Source organism: Bacillus rossius, chromosome 8 (genome assembly GCF_032445375.1).
Source record: "Bacillus rossius redtenbacheri isolate Brsri chromosome 8, Brsri_v3, whole genome shotgun sequence".
NCBI classification, from domain to species: Eukaryota; Metazoa; Arthropoda; class Insecta; order Phasmatodea; family Bacillidae; genus Bacillus; species Bacillus rossius.
The window spans coordinates 52240199-52264012 of record NC_086336.1 but is presented as its reverse complement, the minus strand read 5'-3'; the positions used below and the strand labels follow the sequence as shown (position 1 = coordinate 52264012).

Below are 23814 nucleotides of genomic sequence, written 5' to 3'. Positions count from 1 at the left end.
GAAACGAATGGCGCGAGCAAAAGTTCACACACCCAAAATGATACTTTATAGTATTAACTCTTCAATGAACTTTACCAAGATGGAAAGTATTTTAAATAAAATTCCTTGTCGAAAATAAGGCCCAAAGCCGAAATGTAGTATTTTTTTCAAGTTTTTTTTCTTTTTGCTTTTAACGGATCCGTTTCAATAGTTTAAAATTTCGCTCTGTAAATCAAACGATTCGATAGTCGACGTAGCTGCTCCCGCATCGAAATCTAGCGGCGGGTGTAGGAACTACGTGCGACTTGCGTCAGGAAATGTAGTTGAAACACAATCTGCGTATATTTCATCATTTTAAATATTTCGCGCGGGAGTTTCGCGCGTTGCAAGTGATGTACTCGCAGACACGAGGAACACACGAATTCGCCCCCGTGACCACAGAGGTCAGGGAGTCGCAACTGGGGGACCGGGGGCTCGTCCGCGCATGTCGCTAAGGGTCACCTTGGCGTCGAGCTTCTGCAGCTGCTTGCTGAGCTCGTCCTCGGGCTCGCCCTTGCCGCCCTGCTTCCTGGCCATGTGGCCGCGGAACGAGGCCTGGATCTTGGTGGCGGCGTGGCACAGCTCTGCAACACACACACACACATACACACACACACATACACACACAGGGGCGTAGCCAGGTTTTTTTTTTAGGGGTTAACCCCCCCCCCCCCTTAGCACCAAATCTTTAATTAATTTCTTATTCATCACTCAAACAAATTTCATATTAAAATTAATAAAATTGTTACCATTACAATATTTAAATTTAAGTACCGAAAACTGCTAAAATAGCACTATTTTACACCTTAAAAACAAAATTTTCCCGGGGGAGGACCCCCGGACCCCCCGCTTTAATACGGGGGGGGGCCCATGCTTCTTAACACCCCCCATCCAAAAATCCTGGCTACGCCACTGCACACACACGTGCCATGGATCGGCCAGGGCCTTGAGCGCGCTTGTGCTGGCAGTTGCCTCCTGGCGACTGTCTGTACTTCCACACCAGGTTCCAAGAAACAGCGCTCAACACCGAAGGAAAGATATCGTATCTTCGTACAACACATTGCTATAGAGACCGGAAAAATTCGCGTATTCATTTCACGATATATGCTAGAATCCAAACGACTGCACATTTATATTGCTTCTGTGATTGGCTTACAGTTTATCTGAAGGACTTTGAGCCATTGGTAAACCTTCAACCAAAAAAGTATCGAATCGCAAGTGTCCCAGTTGACAGGTGTCACGAGTCAGTAGCCAATGAGCAGATGGCATTTGCCTGAGTATCTAGAGGGTTGTGGAGTCTATCCAAGAGGTCATCGAAAGCGCGAATTTTTCCGGTCTCTACACATTGCTACATCTATTTTATCCTAATATTAAACACGTTTTTCAAGAAAATCCTGTTTTTTTTTATTTTTTACAAAGAAAAATAGGACATAATATCAATTGATATTTCAATCAAGCATAATTTTTTTTATCAAACCTTGGAATTTATTTTGTTTTATTATGCTTATTAAAATGCGCGGTTAATACTGCAAAACTATTCAGGGAACGGTACACAAATAACTGTTAACTATTGGAGGTACTGGTATTACTGTGAACACTATATTTGCAGTGATACAGTTGTTTTTATGTTTACAATTATCTGTAATTTTGTTACATCAATATTTTTTTCATTTACAAAAAAAATCTACAGTTTGGGCGTCAAGAGAAGCCATGGTACTATCTGGCCGGGCCAATAAGGACGCGTGTGTTTCCGCTCTGGATGGCTGTGATTGGTGTGCCTTCACTAGACATGCCCCTGAAATAAACCCATCCAACCACGAAACACAGACAGTGTTATACAGTTTTAACATACAGCTGGTCTGGGAAATATTTTTGCGTATTAGTAGGGTCTGGTAAAATTTGCGGATTCACTATCTTCTGTAGCATAGGCTTCATAGTCCTCTACACACTTGGGTAAAAGTCGCCTGTTCATTGGCTGCTGACTTTTGAGACGTCTGAACTGGGTTGCCTGTGATTCGATACTTCTTTGGTTCATGGTTTGTCACTGGATGAGAATCCTCCAAATAAACAGAGAACCAATAACAGAGAGGCAACTTGAAGGTATAAGCTTTTGAATTTTAGCTTGCCGCGAAAAATGAATTCGCTAATTTTTTCCCCGGTCCCTGCATATGCATTAGGCTAAGGATAGGGCCATCCACTTGTTGCGAAAATATTGCCAAACCAGCTATTGTTTAAACTTTTGTAGCATTTTCTGTGTTACGAGGTTGGCTGGGTTTATTCCAGGTACGTGCCTACTGTCGGCACACCAATCACAGCCATCCAGCGCGGAAGCACACATGTCCTGAATGGCCCGGCCAAATAGGTCCATGGCTACTCTTGCAGACGGCCACCGATTAAAAAGGGAACAATCGCTAGTGCGGGCATATGTGTTAATTGAACTATTTCTTATATAAAAAAAGATTGTGTAGTTAGGTACACATATTATAAGTTATTTTTGTATGGGATTACTAAAATATTAACTTGAAACGTAAAAAAAAATATTTATTGTAAAACTAAGTATATGATTGTATTTATTTTTTGCTGAAACGACTGAAATCATTCCGTAAATACTTCCTACAAACAAACCTAAACATCATTGAGCTGATTCAACAGTTAAGATGTAACAGTGAAAATTTTATCACGAAATACTTTTGTTCAACATGGCGTCCTCTATATGTTGGCTAATAATAGGAAGAGAAGGGTGGCAACGGTGTCAGTACGAGGTACCGACAGGTCATGAGTCGGATGGTGGCTCAGATTTAATATAGTGATGTGGCAAGGACAGAATTTCTCGTCTGTGATCTGGACCTTTCCTAATCTCTGGTCTGGAGTGTAAAAAAAAAAATTGTTGTATGTAAAGTCGGTTTACGGACGATAGTTTTACGTGACAACGTCATAACAAAACATTGATGAAATGATTGCATACTTTTATGAATACAATTGAATCATTTTTATTGAATTATCACTATTTTGTATGATACAAAGAAGGAGTGAAATGAAATCTACAATTTAATTGATAAGTTTACTTTTATTGCACTCATTAATTCAAATATGTTTATTTCTTTAACGAACAGATTATTTTAACTATAACTTTTATACATGTTTGCTATTTAACATCTTCCAATCTGTGTTATTCTGTTATGGATAGGACGATGATAGGAAAAGTAGGAAACGAATGGGAGTTTAATGTGCCTCGAAAAAGTCAAATCGATGGTTGTTCCAGTCGAGTGGAAGAGAGATAGATGCGGCGCAAGCGTACAATGAGCGTAACGGGACAAAGCGAAACGGGACAATGAACGTAGCGGGACAATGAGTCATCCTTTTTCGTGCGTGCAGCCGGCGTTCATCGATTTATTAGACGTTGTCACGTCAAAAAAATTAAAAATAAAAATTCCAATCAAATCCCCCTTCCCTTCTCTTGTTGGTGAAAATATTTATTTCAAATTAATAACTGAATGTATTGCACGTTGCCACCGACAGGTGACGGTGACGGTGGCGATGACTCGCCGGCCGCGGGGAACAGCCGCGCCGGCTGATGCGATGAAGTGGGTCAACGAGCAGGACTGGAGAATTAATTAATCCGGGCAGCAGACGGACGGGAGGACCAGCGGCGAAAGACAAACAAGGTGGGACCGGCCGTGCAAGAGGAGAAGGAGTAACGACGAAGGCAGCGAAAGGGGAGATAGGGAGAGAGAGTTGGAACCTGGACAGTAATTCATTAGCGGAGCTGCGCTGGGGCCGCACTCGATAACAGGGGGGAAGGAAAGGGGGTGGGAAAATGGGTCAGGTAGGACCACCGGGCCTTGTTTTTTTTTTTTAATGTCCCCGTGGTAATAACGGGCGGACTTTTGCGGCGAACGCGGCGGGAAGAACATCCATCACAACCCGCGTGCGGGCGCGCGCGACAATGCGACCCTGGCGGCAGGCGCGCGAGGTACTGCAACCCTCTCACCGCAAGCGGGTTCGCGGCTCGACCACGAGATAGCCTCCGGGTCGGGGAACAATGATAAGCGAACCGTGAAATACGCGAGCGTTTCGAAATTCGTGGTGCGTACATACGTTAGCGGTCGATAGGACGCAGCACAAGTCACTACACAATATATGCTATTGCGTGCCTCATCCTTAGCCAGCGCTGTGCATTTGAATGGGAATTTCTTACTCTCTCTTTCCAACGCACAGCCATTAGCTTTGTCCTTGCTTCAGCGTATATTTATCTGTTTCCAGATGTACGCCATAGAGCAAAACAGTTTCAAACATACATTTATAATGTTGTGATATTAGGTACCTACTGTAGCTGTTACACGGCGCAACTTCGAGTTTGCTCGTAACCGATGTTAGATGTTGAACATCATTGGCGAGTACTGAAAGGATCTCTCACATTTTCTTCCCCCCTTCAAATTTTCTTATATTATTTTATACTAAAAATAGTGGCTCTGTTTGAACATAGCAGATACGTAATTTAATAGGATGCTTTCTTATTAATGGCGACCGACTGCTACGAATAGCTTGTCCTGTAAAATAATAAATGGTGTTGAGCATTAAATTATTATTTTAATTCAGAAATACTACAGCTGTAATTATACTGCCAACAGTATATATTTTATGTTGCTTAAAAAATATTATAACCAACGATTATGCACAAAATAAATAATTTAATGTTAACATGTCGGGCAGTACGTATCTGGCAACAGTGGTGCCTATTACTCTGTGCTGAAAACTATGAGTGAGACAAGCTGCAGTGTTTTTCAATCTTTTTGATTTCGCGACCCCTTTACAAGTTGAAAAATTCCGGCGACCCCCTTGTGTCACAGAAAGACAAAGAAATTATTTAATTAAAAGACTACGTTAATGGTATTTTCTATTTTGGTACAATTATCTATTATTCGGATCTACACTCTGCAGGAAGCCGCAAGAGTTTTGAAAGTAAGTACGAGGTAAGTTGGTAAGGCTACGTGCGACTTAACTTGGACGCCAACTCGCGCGGGCCAAACTGCGTCGGCGACGGCCACGTTGCCACGCCGCATTGTCGTTGCGGCGACAGGAAGAGACCCGCGCGCGCCACCCGATGCCGCCCGCAATGTTCTTTTGTTTCAACTCTCATCTCACCCAGTTAAGAGTAGTCACCGATGAGTACGGACGTCATTCTTTTGTTTTTCACTTGCTCGGCGCGTTTGTAAAATGGATAAGTTTCTCAAAAGATCGCAGCCTTCAACATCTGGTACGAGTGTCAATAGCGGTGGTGGTGAAACAAACCAAAAAAAAAAAATATATATATATACATTACGATGACAGTTATTTGAAATACGGGTTCACAGTCATAAATAATAAACCTCAATGTGTAATTTGCGGCGATGTTTTATCACGTGAGAGTATGAAACCGTCAAAGCTTATGCGGCATCTCACAACCAAGCATAAAAAAGAAGCTGATAAGCCGTTGGATTTCTTTGAACGAAAGTTGAAAGCTCTTAGTCAGCAGCAAAATACTATGATTCAGGTAATAAAATAGTGTTTCCCTAGTCTCCACAAAGTGTTGTTAAGTCCCTCAAAACGCTAGCGATAAGTTCAAGTCGAGTCTATTCTGTTGCTGTTTTTACTGTTGATGTTTTATGATGTTTAATTCTTTGTTGTTTGCATACAACTTTTTATTGTACTTCATTTTGGTGTGAAAAGGTTCCGCGTACTTATTTTTTATTGAATATTCACTTTTATATTGTCTGGCTTATTTTCAGGCATCCAGTGTTAACGAGTCAGCATTATTAGCTTCAGCCGGCGACCCCCGAGTAAGGCTTCGCTACCCCCCTCGGGGTCGCGACCCTCAGATTAAAAATCACTGAGCTAGAGGAACTTGATAGGTGAAGCGCTAGAGGGGGCTTTTTTCATGGAAAAGAAGAGAAGCATGAGCTAGAGACCTGCAAAATTCGCGGATTCATTCGGTGATAGGCTAGAATTCAAACACATATACCTCTTAGATAATTTAGCCTTTGGCTTACTGTTCATCTGGACGAATCTCAACCAGTTATAAACCCTCAACCAAAGAAGGATCGAATCACAGACGAACCAGCTGAGACGACTTACAAGTCGGCAGCCAATGAACTTGCGTTATTTTCCCGAGTGTACAGGTGTATGTGCAGTCTATCCTGAAGGCCATCGAAACCGCGAATTTTGCAGGTGTCTAAGAATGACTGAAAGAGACGGGGGAAAAAAACCGATGTATTCGAAGGAAAATGTGTCGTTCAACAACTTCCAATCACACAAATCCCACATCACAACTGCTCAAGATCGCGGCCCGCAAGGTGACGCATAGCTTAACTCCGTCGAAGCGGTGGTTGGCGGAAACACCAGGGGCACAACTCGCAAGCGTGGTGCAAGCAGCGACGGAAACCCGGGCAGCAGCGTTACCTTGTCGGCGGCTGGGTTCCGATCTTACACCGTGACCTGTGCTTGTCTATAGAGCGTCTCACTCTTAGTTTGCAGAACAGCGCGCACTGTTGCCACAGTGGTACTACTTGGCAACATAGGTAAAGTTGCGTTCCACCAGTTAAAAATATAGCTTGATTACACTAAAAAAATGTTATTTGTAGGTCATATACCATCATAAATTACATACAGTTTTAAGTTTTAATATTTGCCCATCTTTTTAAGGTTATAAAATAACGTCTACTGACAGTATCGTCACAGTTGTAAGTAGTCATTCTGAAAACACTTATTCAGTACTAAACGCCAACTATTTCACACGAGAAACTATTTGCAGCAGCTGTCACTAATAATTTGTGACCCTCTTTTTAATCATGGCTATGCTCGAGCAGAATATAAATTTTAGTATAAAATTGTAGGGTGGAAAAAAAGAGTTTTTGGCAAAGGCCTTTGAAACCAAGATTGCAACTTTCGGTTCTGTATCCTAAGAATTACGATGATACTAATCTTTCGACAAATAAAACAAGAAGCTACTTTATTTTATTTCCAAATTTATTATTTAAAACGTTTCCTTTACAGCATACAATAGTTCGATTTTTTTCCTTCCAAAACGTTTCATGACTTTAAAGAAACTTAATTTTTCTAAAACATTTAAAAGTTGTGTCTAAACGTTTTGTCAGCTATGTCCTATAGATGGTCAAAGTACACACCGAAATAAGGATAGTCCTAGTGGAATGAATCGTGTATTGAAAAATAAGCATGAGACTTCGTTGCATTATAAACCACCCCTCCTCCTGGCGTATGTACCACGAATGTTTAAACATCCTGTACATTCGTTATCCCGCTCTCAGTAGGTCTTGCAACAATCCGCTAGTGTGCGTTAAGCTCGAAACGCGTATTTCAATACGAAACCAGCCACAAAGATGGACGGGGTACTTAAACTCTGCTTCAGCGCTTATCTGGAGTATCTTAATTTTGAAACGCATGTTTGTGGCCAACAGAAAAAAAATCAAACATTATATTTTGAATAAAATATAGAACCAAACTGAAAAAATTAAACAATATAATCTTGATTAAAATATATATTTTAACTTCTTTGTTTAGTTAATTAATACCAAAAATATGTTCATTACATAACCCTTCTCACTATAAAAGCGTTTTATTTAAAAAATTCCTTAAAAGAGTTTCCCTGAATGTGTAACATCATAAATCTCAAGTCCGATCTTACACTTTTTCAGCCCGAGGTGGATAGAAATTTTATGCAGACAGAAATACCCAGAGGTAAAGAGCATTAAAAGTTTCAATGTACTTTTTTTTGTGAGACTTTCTTAAAGGCAGAGCCCACGCGACACAAACTTGCAAAGTTGACACCCATTAAAGACATTTATGTCGGGAAGCGTTGCGTGATAACGCCTCCTTATTTTCCCTGGCCAGATCTGATAGTCGGTAGACTCTGCTCTGTTAGAAGGACTTTTGAATGCGGCAGCAAAATGAATACGAACTCTGTCTTATTCACACACAAAACACACAAGAACACACACAAAAAATACTCAAAAAAGCACACACACGCACAAAAAAACAGACACAAAAACACTACAAAAATCGACACACACAAAAACCGACACACAAAATACATACACACACACAAAAACTGACGCACACACAAACTGACACATGCACACACACTCTCTATGTAAAATTCAGTTTTTTAATGTGTATACACTGTTTTACTAACAATTACTTTAACTTATTTAGTTTTATTATACCCTACCAATAACTTTGAAAATTACAAAAAAAGTAATTTCATTCACCACTGATAGTTTTGGTTAACTGAAAAAAATTATCTTTCGTTTTACTCTGTTTACGAACAGCAATGCTAGATAATTCTTGCACTACGCTCATAAAATGCCATAATTATTTAATATTAAATAAAATAAATAATTTGTGACAAAAACAGGTTGAAACCAAGTAGGCCCTACCTATAGGTGGCTTTCAGCCACATCTCCTTAAAAGTAAAAAAATTGAATATATAATCAGATAACATTCTTGATGAAGTACAAGAAATTGTACTTCAAATATTTTCATCCACCTTATTTCTTTACAATATACTATGTGTCGGATACATAAAACAAATTATTACATAATAAAGTTGTGTCTAAGAACTATTGTGCTCTATGGCACGTATGTGGCAACACAGCGGAACCGGAACAAGGACTGCGCTTTAGGCAGATTCAGTGCATTAGAGTACACGCTGCAAACTAACGTTGGTGGGCGCTGTACAAAGCATTATCAGATAGCGACAGCGCCGCGTCAGCCGAGGGTGATAGTCAGGGCCATGCATGTTTCGCGTTAAAAGATTTCGAGATTCAACTGAAAGTTAAAACACTGCAGCATCGTCTGAGGTTTCGTGATTGGTCGAGTTTCTTCCAGCTACATGTCGATTGTTAATGCACCAATCACAGTGATTCGGTGCGGAAGCAAACGCGTCCTGAGTGGCTCGGTCAAATAATGCAGCAACTCTCTCGCAGACGGCCGCCAATCACTGGTGCGGGTATGCCTTGTTGCAATCTAATACGCGTTCAGATTGTTTTTTGCGAAAAGTGCCTGCCCCTAGTGATATTTAGAGACCGGAAAATTCGCGTATTAATTTCGTGATAGGCTGAAATTCAAACATGTGTACAATTCTGCTGGTTCTGCTATTGGCTCGCAGGTTAACTGGAGCTCTCTGGACCAATGAAAAGAGACCGGAAAATTTCGCGGATTCATTTCACGACAGCCTGAAATTCAAATAGTTGTACCTCAGTGCTGCCTCTGCTATTGGCTAACAGCTCACCTGGATGACTCTGGGCCAGCGAGAAACACTCAACCGAAGCTGTATCGAAGCACAGGCCGCTACGTTGGGACACCTCCTCAAGAGAGCAGCCAATGAGTGGGTGGCATTTGACCGAGTGTACGTAGAACTATAAAGTTCATCTTAGAGGTCATTGAACCCGCGAATTTTTTCCGGTCCCTACCAATGAAAGACTATCGACCAAAGAAGCGTCGAATCACAAGCTACCCAGTGGAGACGCCTCACAATTTAGTACCCAATGAACACGCGTGTTTACTTGAGAAATGCAGATAATAATGGATGCTATCCTAGAGGTCATTGAATCCGCGAAAAGTGCCTGCCGCTAGTAGTGGTTCGCGGCAGGGAAGGGGTGGAGTGGAGAAGGAGGGGAGGTCAGCGCTCGGCATGGACCGGTCCAGCCTGTGATCGATCATCTGTCACTCGGGACCTGCGCGCCGGCCGCGTTAATGCCGGTCCACACGCAACGTTTTCAGCAACGATTTACCTGCGCAGGTCACATCGGTGCAGACAAGACGTAGCGTGTAGACAAGGAATACTGCGCAGTTTTGCGAACTGCGCGGAGACGGAACACGGAGAAGAAAAACTGTGGCCAAGAGCATTTATGTCCGCGCAGTTTGGTCGACCTGCACAGACTTGTCGTAGCGTGTGGACACTTCCTCCGTCTTCTCCGTACACGGGGCTCAGTTCTCCCTCGGTATTTGTGCCGGAACAGTGTAAGTTGTTCAACGATGACCGATTTGCGACAGTGTTCACGTGAATTTCTAACACAGTTCATTGGTCTGTACAAGTCCTTTCCGTGCTTGTGGCGGGTCAAATTAAAAGAATATAGCGATAGGGAAAAAAAAAGTCAAGCGTACGAAACACGTGCAAAAATACAAAGAGGTTGACATCGCGGCTAACAGAGATAAAAAAAAAAAAACATTAATTCTTTGAGGTCGGTATACCGGAAAGAATTGGCCAAAGTAAGGAATACTCGCAACTGATAGGTAGAGACCTGCAAAATTCGCGGATTCATTGACCTCTAGGATAGACTCCACAGTCCTTTAAATACTCGCGGAAATGACACCTGTTCATTGGCTACTGACGCGTGAGACGTCTCAACTAGGCTGTCCGTAATTCGGCACTTTCTAGGTTTAGTGTTTCCCATTGGCTCACAGTTCCCAGGATAAAATGTGGGCCAATCGCAGAAGCGGTACGAAGGTATAGTTGTTTTGATGCTAGCCTATCGCGAAATGAATCCGCGAATTTTGCATGTCTCTACTGATATGATAAAACTTGGCTGCAAACTGTGTTGTGTGGACACGGCTAAACTGCAACCATTTGTTTGCACGGTTTTGCCTGCGCAGTCAAAACTGTGTACAAACCGTAGCGTGTGGACCGGCCTTCAGCGACGGGCCCCGCGCCGCCGCGGTGACGTCACGTGACTCGCCGGCTGCCGGACAGCGCGTCGCTACACGGACACCGACTTCACACTCGCAGGCAGGCACTTCTTTAGCATCCGGGCCACGTAGGAGCGGTTAACCAAAAATTGTTCTACGTAGTTAAAAAAAAAACACATTTTTTGGATATAAATGATAAACTGGTTCTCAAGAAATTCACTGTAGTTATATAATGAATTCAATATCAACTATGGCCAAAAATTCGCAAAAAAAAACCCGAAGTTTAATAATTTAGGACACTACCTCCTTCACAAAAATGCACATTTTCACAGAGTATGAGCTGTGTAGGGACCGGAAAAATTCGCGGGTTTAATGACCTGTAGGATGAACTCCATAGTTATACGTACACTCGGTCAAATGTCAATGTCACTCACTCATAGGCTGCTGTCTTGTGAGACGTCCCAACGTAGCAGCCTGTGATTCGATAAAGCTTTGGTCGGGTGTTTCTCATTGGCCCAGAGTCATCCAGGTGAGTTGTGAACCAATAGCAGAGGCAGCACTGAGGTATAACGATTTGTATTTTAGCCTATCGCGAAATGAATTCGCGAATTTTTCCGGTCTCTAGCCATAGGTGTAAGAGTTATTGATCCCCGATGTGGCCACAGCAGTTGCCGCCTAAGCACGGCTCCCAGCACCCCACGCCCCTCCCTCGCTGGCCTCCGGCGGGCTCTGCCCCACGGAGCGCCTCCGGGCCGGGTCAAGGCCGCGCCGGGTATTCGCGTCCTCGCGCACCCCTTCCCCCCTTCCCTGCTGCCTGTCGCGATGCTCTGTTGAGGGGGAGGGTGGTGTTGCTGTCGTAGCTTAGAAACACCTGGCTTATGAACACGCGATTCAGAAACACACAATATAGAAAAAAAGTTATAACTTTTCCAAGTCGCGTGTTTCGGCGTTGTGTGTTGCTAAGCAATGACTAGAGACCTGCAAAATTCGCGGATTCATTGACCTCTGAGATAGACTCCACAGTCCTTTAAATACTCGCGGAAATGACTCCTTTTCATTGGCTACTGACGCGTGAGACGTCTCAACTAGGCTTTCCGTAATTCGGCACTTTCTTGGTTTAGTGTTTCCCATTGACTCGCAGTTCCCCGGATTAAATGTAGGCCAATCGCAGAAGCGGTACGAAGGTATAGTTGTTTTGATGCTAGCCTATCGCGAAATGAATCCGCGAATTTTGCATGTCTCTAGCAATGACTTTCTTAGTTATGGCAGTTCTAAGTTGTGATAGTTCTAAGTCCAGGTTCTGAGTTTCTAATTTGTGTGTTTTTTTAGCGTCGTGTGTTCCTAAGTTACGCGTCGCCAAGATATATGACAGATCTGAGTAGCGTGTTTTTGTGTTGTGATCTTTCTAACTTATGACAGTTCTAAGTCATGTGGTTTAGTTAAAGAATTGTAAGTTGCAGTTCTAAGTGGTGACGTCCTAAGTGACGTTCGGGGGAGCTGGCGGGGTTCCTTTGGACGTTTGGCGGCGCGAAGGGCTCGTCCACTGCTATGATAGGGGCTGTTAGAGCTCCCCACTGTGTGGGCCATCGAAACCGTCACACCAATAAGAAACGTGATAATAACTCTAAAACTATATATTATTCAAGGCTAGGTATCTCGTGCCATGTTGATTTTCATCGATATTTTTTTTTTATTCGAGGCCCACGCCTACCTGGGCACACACAGCTTCAGGAAAATCAACGCGATTTGAAAACTACTCCAGATATCCGAGTGGGGTCTGGTTACGAAAATCATTCAAGAGTTCGCTGAAGGCCGATAAGTACTTTTTGTTTTTGGGATTAAGTTTTTAAACTGTATTTTTAGAAGAGTTAAAGAGTATATTTTTAGGCCTAAAACAACCGGTACGGATTATTGGAAGCACATCGAGGGATTGCATCACACTTTTTATAATAATTTCTCCGCCACATTAATGTTGCAGTCACAGCTCAAATTTTCACAGTTGTCCTGTGACGACGAGAATACTGCGCGCCGGTTCAGAGCCTTGCGCTTAGAGGCGATACCGCGCTAGAAATACCAGCGAGCGTCGCGCTTATCACCCCACCGCCTCACCGACACAGACACACCCCTGAAGAGGCGGGCCCCTCAAGGGCTGTTTCTGAAATTTTAACTCGGTACCTCCCCTGCACTTGTGGTTCCGCGACAAATAATTTAAACATGCCTATATTCCCTTGGTGTAATATCGCGACACTCAGAAAAAAAGTGGGTTGTTTTTAAAGTCGGTTTACGTACGATAGTTTAACGTGACGTCATAACAAAACATTGATGAAATGATTGCATACTTTAATGAATAAAAATTGAATCATCTTTATTTTAATAATAAAAGAATAAATACTTGAAATTATACTAGTAATCATATTTTTAAAATGCAAGAATAATTAACCTTTATTGCCGAAATTGTTGTTGTAATAAGCAATGAAAACCACATTAACTTTTCACTTCACTTTATAAACAGTCGACGAAACAGTTCACGTGTTAATTTTAAAAACTGGCGTTTAGCTATAAAGTTTAAATATAAATATGAACAAGATTTCATATAAATAAACTGTAATCAAATATCTATCATCAATTATATGAATCACCATAATTTTTTAGTCAATTGTAACATAACCTATTATTACTGCACTCGCCGACAGATACTACTTTTTTTATAATAAAAAAGAATAAATACTTGAAATTATACTAGTAATCAGATTCATTTTCTTACGTACATTTGACGTAGAAATTATTTCGTATTACACATTTATAAACAAAGTTTTAAGTTTTCACTTCTGTCGGTGCGGCGCAAGCGTACAATGAGCATAACGGGACACAGCGTAACGGAACAATGAGCGTAACGGGACACAGTGTAACGGAACAAAGTGCGTAACGGGTCACTTTTCGTGCGTGCAGCTGGCGTTCATCGATTTATTAGACGTTGTCACGTAAAAAAAAAATATAAAAAAATAGTAATTACAAAAAAAAAATCATGGAGTGTGAGACGAAGCTTTGTGGAAACTTTTTCCCGCTTATCGCTCGCTTCACGCGCGAAACCTCTGGGCCGTAGATCCCATTGGACTGTCCCTCCCTCTGATCCTTCCGATCTGCGCCGTTAGGGTCACACGTGCCTACACGCCGAAACATGTTCTCAACTTTCACAGAAGATTCCTTTGGAAACCAGTTGCCAAGAAACATATTGTAACTTTGCACAACACGGAAATTGGGGCACAACTGTATATTTTAGTCCAGCTTTCAACTATAATTTTTTTTTAAACAATGGAAAAGATAATCGAATATTCCACAATTGAGCTTTATTTTGTTTTATTATGCTTATTAATGTGCGCAGTTAATACTGGAAAGCTATTCAAGGAACAGTTTACAAATAATTTTGACTATTGGTGGTACTGGGACAACACAAAGCATAAATGCGCGGGTCAGAATCCGAACCCAATGTTACTGCGAGCACTATTTTGCAGTGATACAGTTGTTTTCATGTAAATGTACAACTTTACTTACAAATATCTGTAATTTCACGTTAATATTTCTGTTCCATTTACGAACAAGAACATGCAGTGCAGGCGTCGACGCCGAATATAGAACTCTTATAGAACTTATTAATTACAAGATAGTTAAAATACTGTAGGAAAATGTTTTCAACCCCTCAAATGTCTCATTTTCATCAACCGGTGTTTATTTTATTAAAATAATATTAATTTTAAAACATTGTATTTTTTAACAATACCCACAAAATTAACAATGACAAAAATTTAAAATCCTCCAATCATTACATACCAAGTGGATTAAAGATTTACTGATCCAATTTTAATTATATTTATTGCAACGAGAAACAAATTTCACAAGCACGCCTCGGACGGAATCCCTGCCAGTCACTGCCCGTGCATGTACTTTCGTTCCAAAAAACCTCGCGAAGTTAAAGTTGTGTCCGATTTATTCAAAAATAATAACCCAAAAAAATATTTTATTAACTATTTATGCGTATATAAGCATGCAAATAACCTATATAGTGCTACACTGCTAATTCGATTTTTTTTTGATAGAGCGAAGTTCAATCTCATTGGTTGCCGGTGCATTGTTGAAGTGTCAGACGGGTGGTGAGTGAAACGCAACTGTCTTGCGTGTACGGATACGTTTCTTTCTTTTTCTTTTTCTTTTTACGTTTCCGTGTCACTGCAGGACGGGTCTGGACCGTCTTCCCGGGCGCCGGGGACGGACGGACGGAGAAATCACTTTCCCCCCCCCCCCCCCCCCACCGGGTGTACCAACCGGCTACAGCGCCGCGCCGTGGTAAATAATGAAAGCACACGGGGTGCGGAAGGAAGCAGCGAGGCGGTGCAGGCTGCAGGGGATTGGCTGGGAGGGTGACGGTGATATTTCCTGTCGCCGTGGCAACCATCAGTGACGTCACCACGCGCCCGGCTCATTGTGCCAGGCCGCTCCTAACCTCTCTCTCTCTCTCTCACTCTCACTCCCCCGCCTGCTCGATACCGGGATGACGCCAGGCGCGCGGCGAGCGGCCTCTATTGGTGCCAGTCATGTGACACGAACACGCCACTCAGCTGCAGCACACCTCCCCTTCATCGCCTCTATCCCCTTCATCCTCCTTCATAACCTTCATAACCTTCATAACCTTCATAACCTTCGACCCCGGGAAGGACCGTTCACAGGTTTCGGCTGTTGGTAACTAAATACTTATCTCGAATACCTATATCCGAGGAGTATTGGTAGCCTGTTATTTACTTACTCAACAAGACTTAACACCAAAAATTTATATTTGTTGTATGATTTAAACAATAAATATAATCCTACTTACAAATAGTGTATTCTGAAATAAAAAAATAATAATAATGATAGAGAAAGAACAATAAATATTCTAACAATATTAAAATAGATAACACAAACAATGTTTCATTAACTACTAGCTAATGCCCGGCATGCGTTGCTATGACTCCTTTTTTTTTTTTTGTAATTTGTTTGAAGTAGGTTCACATATGTATACGAAGCATCTCTATCTCTCTATTTTTCTATATAGGTATGTCCCTCCAAAAATTTCAACATATATCTCTCTCTATATAAAAAATCTCTCCATATCTCTACATGTCTATATATATCTCCACATCACTATCTCGCTCACTTTATATCTCTATCTATATGTCAGTCTATCTCCCTTAATATCTACGCCTACATCCCTATATAAATCTCACTATATCTCTGTATCTCTATATCTCTATCTCTCCAAACCTCTCTCTATATCTCTAGCTATCTATGTCTATATATCCCTATCTATATCTTTATATTTCCAAAACAGAATAACACATAAACATTCATTTATGTATATATATTTTTACCTATCTTTTTACCTGTCACAGGTGTGACATAGGCATATAAAAACACGCGCGTATTCGAATCCAACGTTGAGACCAAATTTCAAAGAAATCAATAAGAACTTTCTGAGATTTAAAATTTTGAACGAACATTTTTATTTATATATTCTTATATAAGTATGCAAATTACTTATATGGTGTTATACTGCTATTTCTAATTTTTTTATATAATCTAATATTAAACGTTCATTAACTTCGGTATGCCTGATGAATGAAATTTTGATAGCCCCCAATTTATATATAATGACAGGATACACAAACTTTCAGCCCTCGTGACTTAGGGCTACATTATAGAAACAACTGGATAGTATGTCTATGGATGGACTCACAGATATCTTTAGTTCTAATTAGGCCTAAAGAGCGTCCACGTTGTGAGTTATGGAACTCATGCAGCAACAATTGGGCAAAATTTACCCCACTAGGAAGCTTGGTTGCGGTGGCTCCCAAGTATTTCAAAACATAACCTCGTTATTTATTTCTTTTTAGGATGGGAGAAAACGGCTACAAATAGTGGAATGCTACCCTGCATTACAGAAGCAACTGCGTAACGAAAGGACTGTAAAGATGCTCTCAAACATGTAATAATAGGTTTTAACTCACGTCAAAGACAAACATCCAAGTGTTCCCAAAGTAATTCCAATTTTCTATTTATGTTTGTGACTCTTGCATGTAGTTAAATTTATAAAAAAATAAATTGTTGTAGTAAGTTTCGTTTTTCATATTCATAGTGGTAATTCACCATAACTAGATCAAAATCTGGAGAAAAAAAAAATAATTCCATTTAATCCGAAATTTAAAGCTACAGAGTTGAAGTAAATACATAATAGTAGAGCGGACTTTGCTCGTGGTCGTTACGTATGACACACCCGGTTAACGTGTGCAGTGATGACGTAACGAGCGTTGGTGGGGAAAGTCGGACTGCAGCCAGTGAGAGCTGTGACTGCGACAGTAATGGACCGATTTGCGTGATTTGAACTTTGCGTTGCTTGTGGATGAGCACTGAATGGTGCTAGTTCAGTATATTGACTATCAAGTTACTAACTTTGGTTTTGGAGTCATTAATAGCATGATGCCTAAGCGTAAACAGGTTATGCTGGAGAAAAGAAAGATAACAAGCGAAGTCTCCCGTGCAGAAGCAGTTAAAAATGCAGAGAAGTGCCGTAGGTATCGAATGAGGCACAAAGTAGCAGAGAAAAACGAGCCAGTGGGGCAAAACCAGCCCCGAATGAGGCGCGAAATTTGCGCTCGAGCGAGCCTCAGCCGTCCACCTCGCGAGAAGCGACGGGGAATGCAGAGAATTGTTTGGTGATGGACGTGGATATGCTCTCTGATGATTCTGATGTTGATGTGGAGTCAGTAGAGCCAGTGGTTGTGAACGACGGGCTGAGTTTGCTAAACGTTTAACCTAAACAAGTGCGAAAACGCTCTCTTTAACCAGGTTGCTCGGTTTCCAATAAATATTTACCTAACGTTAAATGTCTTGAAGGAAGATATTCCGCTTGGTGTGATTTTATTTTCTCCTTGTGCCAAAACTGAGCGAGAACACGTTAAATAGTTTCCTGTGAAAAAAAAAAACCTTCATACGTGTATTTCAAACAGTCTTCAGAGGAATTTGGTGTCAAGTAATAGAACTTATTATTATATACAATTCAAAACAATTTTATTTTTTTATCGCAAAGATAGTAATTCTAAAATCTTGTATTTGTACTATAGACTTTTATTTCTGAAAAGAAACAAATATGTATATTACTTTTGAGTTAATAAAACATTTCTACACACCGACAGTAGATTCTCGTTAGCTGAATGCGGAGAACGTTTCAATAAGTATGGAATGCGGCATGAGTCAGGCTCTTCATCATCGATTTCATTAGCAGCAGAGAGGGTGGGCATGGAATGCCTGGATGCTCACATGATGAAGCCCAGCTGGAGTGCGGGGATTAATTAACAGCTCCTCAACCGACTGGCTGATTGAAAAATAAACGCCTCTCGAATATTTTACTTATTAGCGGAATGACACAGACACCCCCCCCCCCCCAGCTGTAATACAAAGTGACGACACAGAACAGTTACCAACTGTAAGTGACTAAATATAAAGAACTATCTGTCGTGACTGGCTTCGCACTGGTAGAAGAAAAAAAGGTGTTTTAACAGAGGAGGTTCCCTTTTAAGAAGATATACCTAATAAAACTCTAACATTGACTGATACACAACGCAGAGCTTAAACTGGTGGATCTAGAAGCATGAAATTTTGCACAGGAGTTCCTTATATAACGTATATGAGCACTATTAAGGACTTTTTTGAAATTACATACATAAAGGGATGAAAAGAGGTGGTAAAGCTTGTATGAAGCGAAATACCACTCATGACTCATTAATCGCGAATACTTAGGAACTATAAGACGTACAGACTTAAAAATCGACACATATATTCCTTATCCCGCTATGAGTATCTATCTGAACTTGAGGGGTAAGTGGCTGAGCCCATGTAATGAGCCTAAGGCCCATTCTACAATGAGACGGATCTCACGCAACGGAGTATCTACAATGGCATGGACACGGATTAGCTCGGGAATGCTCAGCTCTTGCGTTTACGTCACTCCGTGAGACCAATACAGAATGTCCATAAAATAGTGTCCCAGTTTCAACGGTATATTATAACAGTTTAATTTGGACTATTTACGACAAATAATCATCAAATTAAAGGTACACTGACCTCATTTTTCTTACAAATGTTCGATATGTGCACCTTCAGTTATACGGCACACATCCAACCTAAAGCCCAAATTCTTCCCACACTTTGGTTGACACGTCCTGTGTCTGAACTCTGGCAAATCATTGGGTAGCGGCGGAACGTAGACACGATCTTTTATGAAGCCCCGCAAGGAAAAAATTAGCATGGCGTTATGTCAGGTGGACGCGGAGGCCAGCGAAAAAGAGCGCTGTCGTCTCGACCATCATGACCAATCCAACGATCAGGGATTTCGACGAGTCAACTACTCTCGTATAAAGAGATTCCAATGGGGAACGCACGTTGAACTGAAATCACAGATTCACTCTTAGCGAATTGCAGAACACAAAAAGGTTTGCGCTCAGGAGTCGCCGTTTTGCGTAGGTGGCGCTGCAAGCGAGAAAACAACAAAGCAGTGCTCGCGCATGCGCTTACCTAAAACTGTTTGAGTTACTCTTTAATTCTGACCTTGAACCAACACACTACAACGCTTACAGTTTATACTATTAAAATTTATAGTTTCAAGTACAAGAACATTTAGCGTTCTATCATTATTGTTTGGCTTATTTTGATACCATAAGTAAATACCGGCCATGTTATGTTCATGTTTCTCAAAATTTATTAGAATCAATTTATTTTCGTAACTGTGAAATTCATTGTCATTGGTTGCTATTTGTGACCGCGTAAATTTCTTGCAGTTCTATCTGCGTGCCCGGGTTCGATGATAGATCGTCGCAGAAAGCAACATCGACCACGTCTAAGAGGGGATTCGGGGTTCTTTTCCACTGGCTGAGTCGATGGGGGTTTCACGCGTTACAGCGTATTTAAGACATTACATGGACCGGGACCAGTTGAGGATTAGGAAGCTTAAACAATTGCTTGGGACGGCGCAGCGAAGGACGGTAGCTGACGTGCAGGAGCCTAAAGGCAGATAACCTCAAAGCCCACGTTATCGTTTCCCGATGCAGGGCTGTTCTTGCCGCACGCCATTATCGCCCGTGTTCGATAAGCTGAGATCAGGTCCGTGTAAGCTTCGTACCAGGGGTCAGCTGTTCCGGGCTTTGGACGGTGGGTTTGGCTGACCGAGACAAGGCCAACTGTGCTTCCAAGTACAGTCACGTGACCCTGTGCTTCCGTCTCAAGCCAAGGCACGGGAGAAAGGTGTGTGTGTTAAAAAAAAAAGAAGTTCTTCATCAACATCCAGCAATAAACGAAATGTCTGAAAGTTAACTTGTGGGATGCACGAAAAACATACTATTTTCGTTAGTGTGTTTACAGCAGTTTTAAATAGGGCTCGATATTCGAAACTCAAAACCAAAGTCTGGTAACTGACATTTCGTGTGTCTCAATTATTATTATTTAAGTTTACTTTGAATATTAAATATTCTCGCAACTACAAAAACTACTTAATGGGGGAACCTGCCCCAGTACCGGTCAGTAGAGGGTTACAAGTTTCTCCGCTAGATAACAGAACTTGGCGGTCATACGCTTAGAGAGTTACACAAAGGAATAATGTAGATCGCGCCACTCGAACATGTTTCTTGCCGTATTTGAGTTATTCGTTGGAAAGTGTTGAATACATGTTTTTCAAGCTAAACACTTAATTTTTGAACCAGTTTTTTTTTTTCTTTCTTTAGGTGAGATAATTTCGCTTAGGTTTTAGTCGTTTGTGTCTCGTAAACCATCGCGTGGCCCCAGTACCAGACAGTGGCTATGATCTTAGAACCGTGCATAAAGAAAATATCTTGAAAAACACTTTATAAGTGTTGTTTGTTTTAAGGGTTATTTTGAATCGATGGATGCAGCCAAAGAGAAAAATGGAATGAAGTTAAAATGAAAAAAAAAAAAAAAAACCTTTAGATCGTATTTTGACGGTAAATTTCAGTAATTAGAGAAACAGCTAGACTATAAAAAATAAATAAAACGGCTGGAATACAAAGAAGGAATTAAGCTACAGAAAAAAACTAAAAGTATAACGAAATCAGAAGAAAGTGAAAGATGGAGAAGGTAAAATACTGAACAAACCGAAGAAGAAAAACAATGAGGTCAATGCCCACCTCAGAAAAAAACTTTCCTAAAACGGAGACTTGAATTCAACAGTGAAGATATGGAAAAGAATCAAGTGAATTTGGGTACGAAAAAACTGCGTGTGTTCTTTGTGGAGAGTATTTAGAATATGACTAATTTAGTGTTGCATGTGCTGACAGTGTGAACACTGGCAAAAAATTACAAAAATAAGAACTCTGAAGTAATACAGTCACTTTAAAATAGGAATGTATGCTGAATTTGATAGAATCTTTGTGTAAAGAATAATGTGTCCGGTACTGAAAATTATTTTTTTTAATAGCATGATTATCATGGTATTTTCAACCTTATAATCACACTATCAAAAATAATTTTGATCGGGTTATTTTGGCATAAAATTATAATTAATTATTTGTTAACAGGTTTTCAAGACATCACCTTTTAGTCTTAAGTGTCCGGCATTGGGGCAAATTCCCCTACTCTGATCAGTCTTACTTCGTTTACCCAGTTATTTTGATCAAACTAAATTAATATTGGTTACTGAACAAGTACGTACCTAAATATTGAAAGCAGTAGTTGCTGTCGTATCGGTAGGGGCAGGCACTTTTCGCGGATTCAATGACCTCTAGAACAGCCTCCAATATCCTCTGCATTTCTCAAGTAAACACGCGTGTTCATTGGGTACTAAATTGTGAGGCGTCTCCACTGGGTAGCTTGTGATTCGACACTTCATTGGTCGATAGTCTCTCATTGGTCCAGAGAGCTCCAGTTAAACTGCGAGCCAATAGCAGAACCAGCAGAATTGTACACGTGTTTGAATTTCAGCCTATCACGAAATTAATACGCGAATTTTTCCGGTCTCTACGTATCGGCAAGCAACGACCGCCGCACACCATTGGCCGCGTCGAACACGCCAAGTCCCGACACGCCAATAACCGTCTCGCTCCCACCTTGCGTGGACGTCGGGGTAGAGTGCTCACGCCAGCTGAGCAGCAAACAAATTGTTGCGCCCGGGCTTATTTGCCGACGGAACTGCCAATAACTTGCTGTCTTGGCGCACGCAACACGTTGGTTTTCACGTTACAAAATCTATCGCAGCACTCGGCACGCCTGACATTCAATGCAGAAAGCGTTTGGTAGTATGTGCCTAGCACCTCTAAAATAAGTGCCAAATTACTACTGAGGATAAGTTAGATTTGAATCTCAGATTCGTTTTTAAATGTGTACCATAATTGTAGTACCGTACGATAAAAACGTATCAAAGCTAAACAATGACTTGGTGCAAGAAAGACATATGCAAACCTAAGTTAAAAATGTAATATTAAATAAATTCAATACGTATAGAACCCTTGTAAGATGTTTATATGTACATAAAAAAAGGAAAAAATATAAATATATAAAAAAAACAAAATATAATCCTATTTTATCAGATTTCAAAGTTTTTCAACACAAAGCATCAATACTATATTAAAATAATGTATATAATAAAATAAAATAATAATTGTTGCAACATTCCGCTTGATGAAAAATAAGATACGAGATGACAAGATCAAGTTTTTTAATTACAGAACCCAAAACTTGGCAGAAACAGTCTTCTCCTCTAGACATAGCCAAGTTTAAGAGACAATAATTAAAAAACAAGCCGAGGTAACTTATACTGGATTACTACACCTTAAAGACCGCGTATGTGAGTGTGTTGCAGCATATCAGATTCTACGCTGTAGAAAATTACAGTAACTGGCAGACTTTTCGAAGAAGAATGCATCTCAAATAAACGAAAGGTACTTCGATTTCTCGAGTCACGTGTTTCGTTGTAAACATTATATCCAAGCAAGTAGAACGAAAAAGAGAGTTTTACTATACAAATTTCTGAACTTTTTTTTTACGTCCAAGGTGCTGCCATCTGTAGCGGATGGCGCTAACCAAAGTTCACAAAGCCAAAAGGAACAGTTATAGTACTGTATTTATATAATGTACTGTAGTTATATGTATATCTACTGTTTAATGAATATTTACAAAATGTGGAGTATTTTAATAAAATTACTTGTCGAAAAACAGGTTCAAAGCCGGAGTTTAATATTTTTTAGCTTTCATCGGAGTCGTTTCATCATATAGTGAAACATTTTTGGTCTAAAAATGGAATGATTCAATATTCGACGTAGCTGCCCGGCAGCGAATTATAGAAATGTAGTTGAAAACACAATTTGCGCGCGCGTGTGTGTGTATATATATTACATACACGCGCATATATAAATCGCTCGGCATTATTTTAAAGAATTCTACGTTAAATTTTGTGTCCGAGTATTCGTATTATAAGCGTATTTGCAACATGACAGCACACGAATTTGCTGGTTGCCGAGGTTAGATGTTACACATCACTACTGGCGAATATTGAAAGACTTGAGCACACACACAAACACACACACACACATATATATATTAACATTCCAAGTATATTCTTGTGAGTTCGCATTAAAAGTAACTACATTTATTATTCGTAAATTTACGAAATTTCCTAAATAATCTGTAAACCGTTTATTCTTAAATTTAAAATGAAAAAATTTAACAGTGTAAGCTACTTTACTGCTTAGATTTTTATCGTAAGCGTAGGCCTGTTTGGACAGCAAATATAAACAAAAAATATCATTGTTTGCTAAAGTAGATCTTGACAGTTCTATTAGAAAATAGTAAATGAGTGAATGACAGGATCATGCGCAGATGAAGAAAACCAGTCACTTTCAGTTACTGGTCTATGGCGTCAGCCCTGTAGCTTACTTATTTTACTCCTGAGTTAGAAACTTTTGTAAATATAGTTCTAACACTGGGTTTTATTACACTTTTTTTTTGTTCAAAATATCGTCTGCAGATTAAAATATGATACTATAAACATGTAGCACAATCGAATTTTTTCCGAGATTTTCA

The 23814-nt window shown here is 40.5% G+C and overlaps 1 protein-coding gene across 1 annotated transcript in view; it reads right to left on the bottom strand.

The window, feature by feature from the left end:
- The window catches only part of LOC134534927 (obscurin), a 214564-nt gene that overhangs the window by 22134 nt on the left and 168616 nt on the right, over nucleotides 1–23814 (bottom strand). The window contains exon 3 of the mRNA XM_063373650.1: nucleotides 481–602. Coding sequence (XP_063229720.1) covers nucleotides 481–602 — 122 coding nt within the window. The remainder of the gene's footprint in view (nucleotides 1–480; nucleotides 603–23814) is intronic.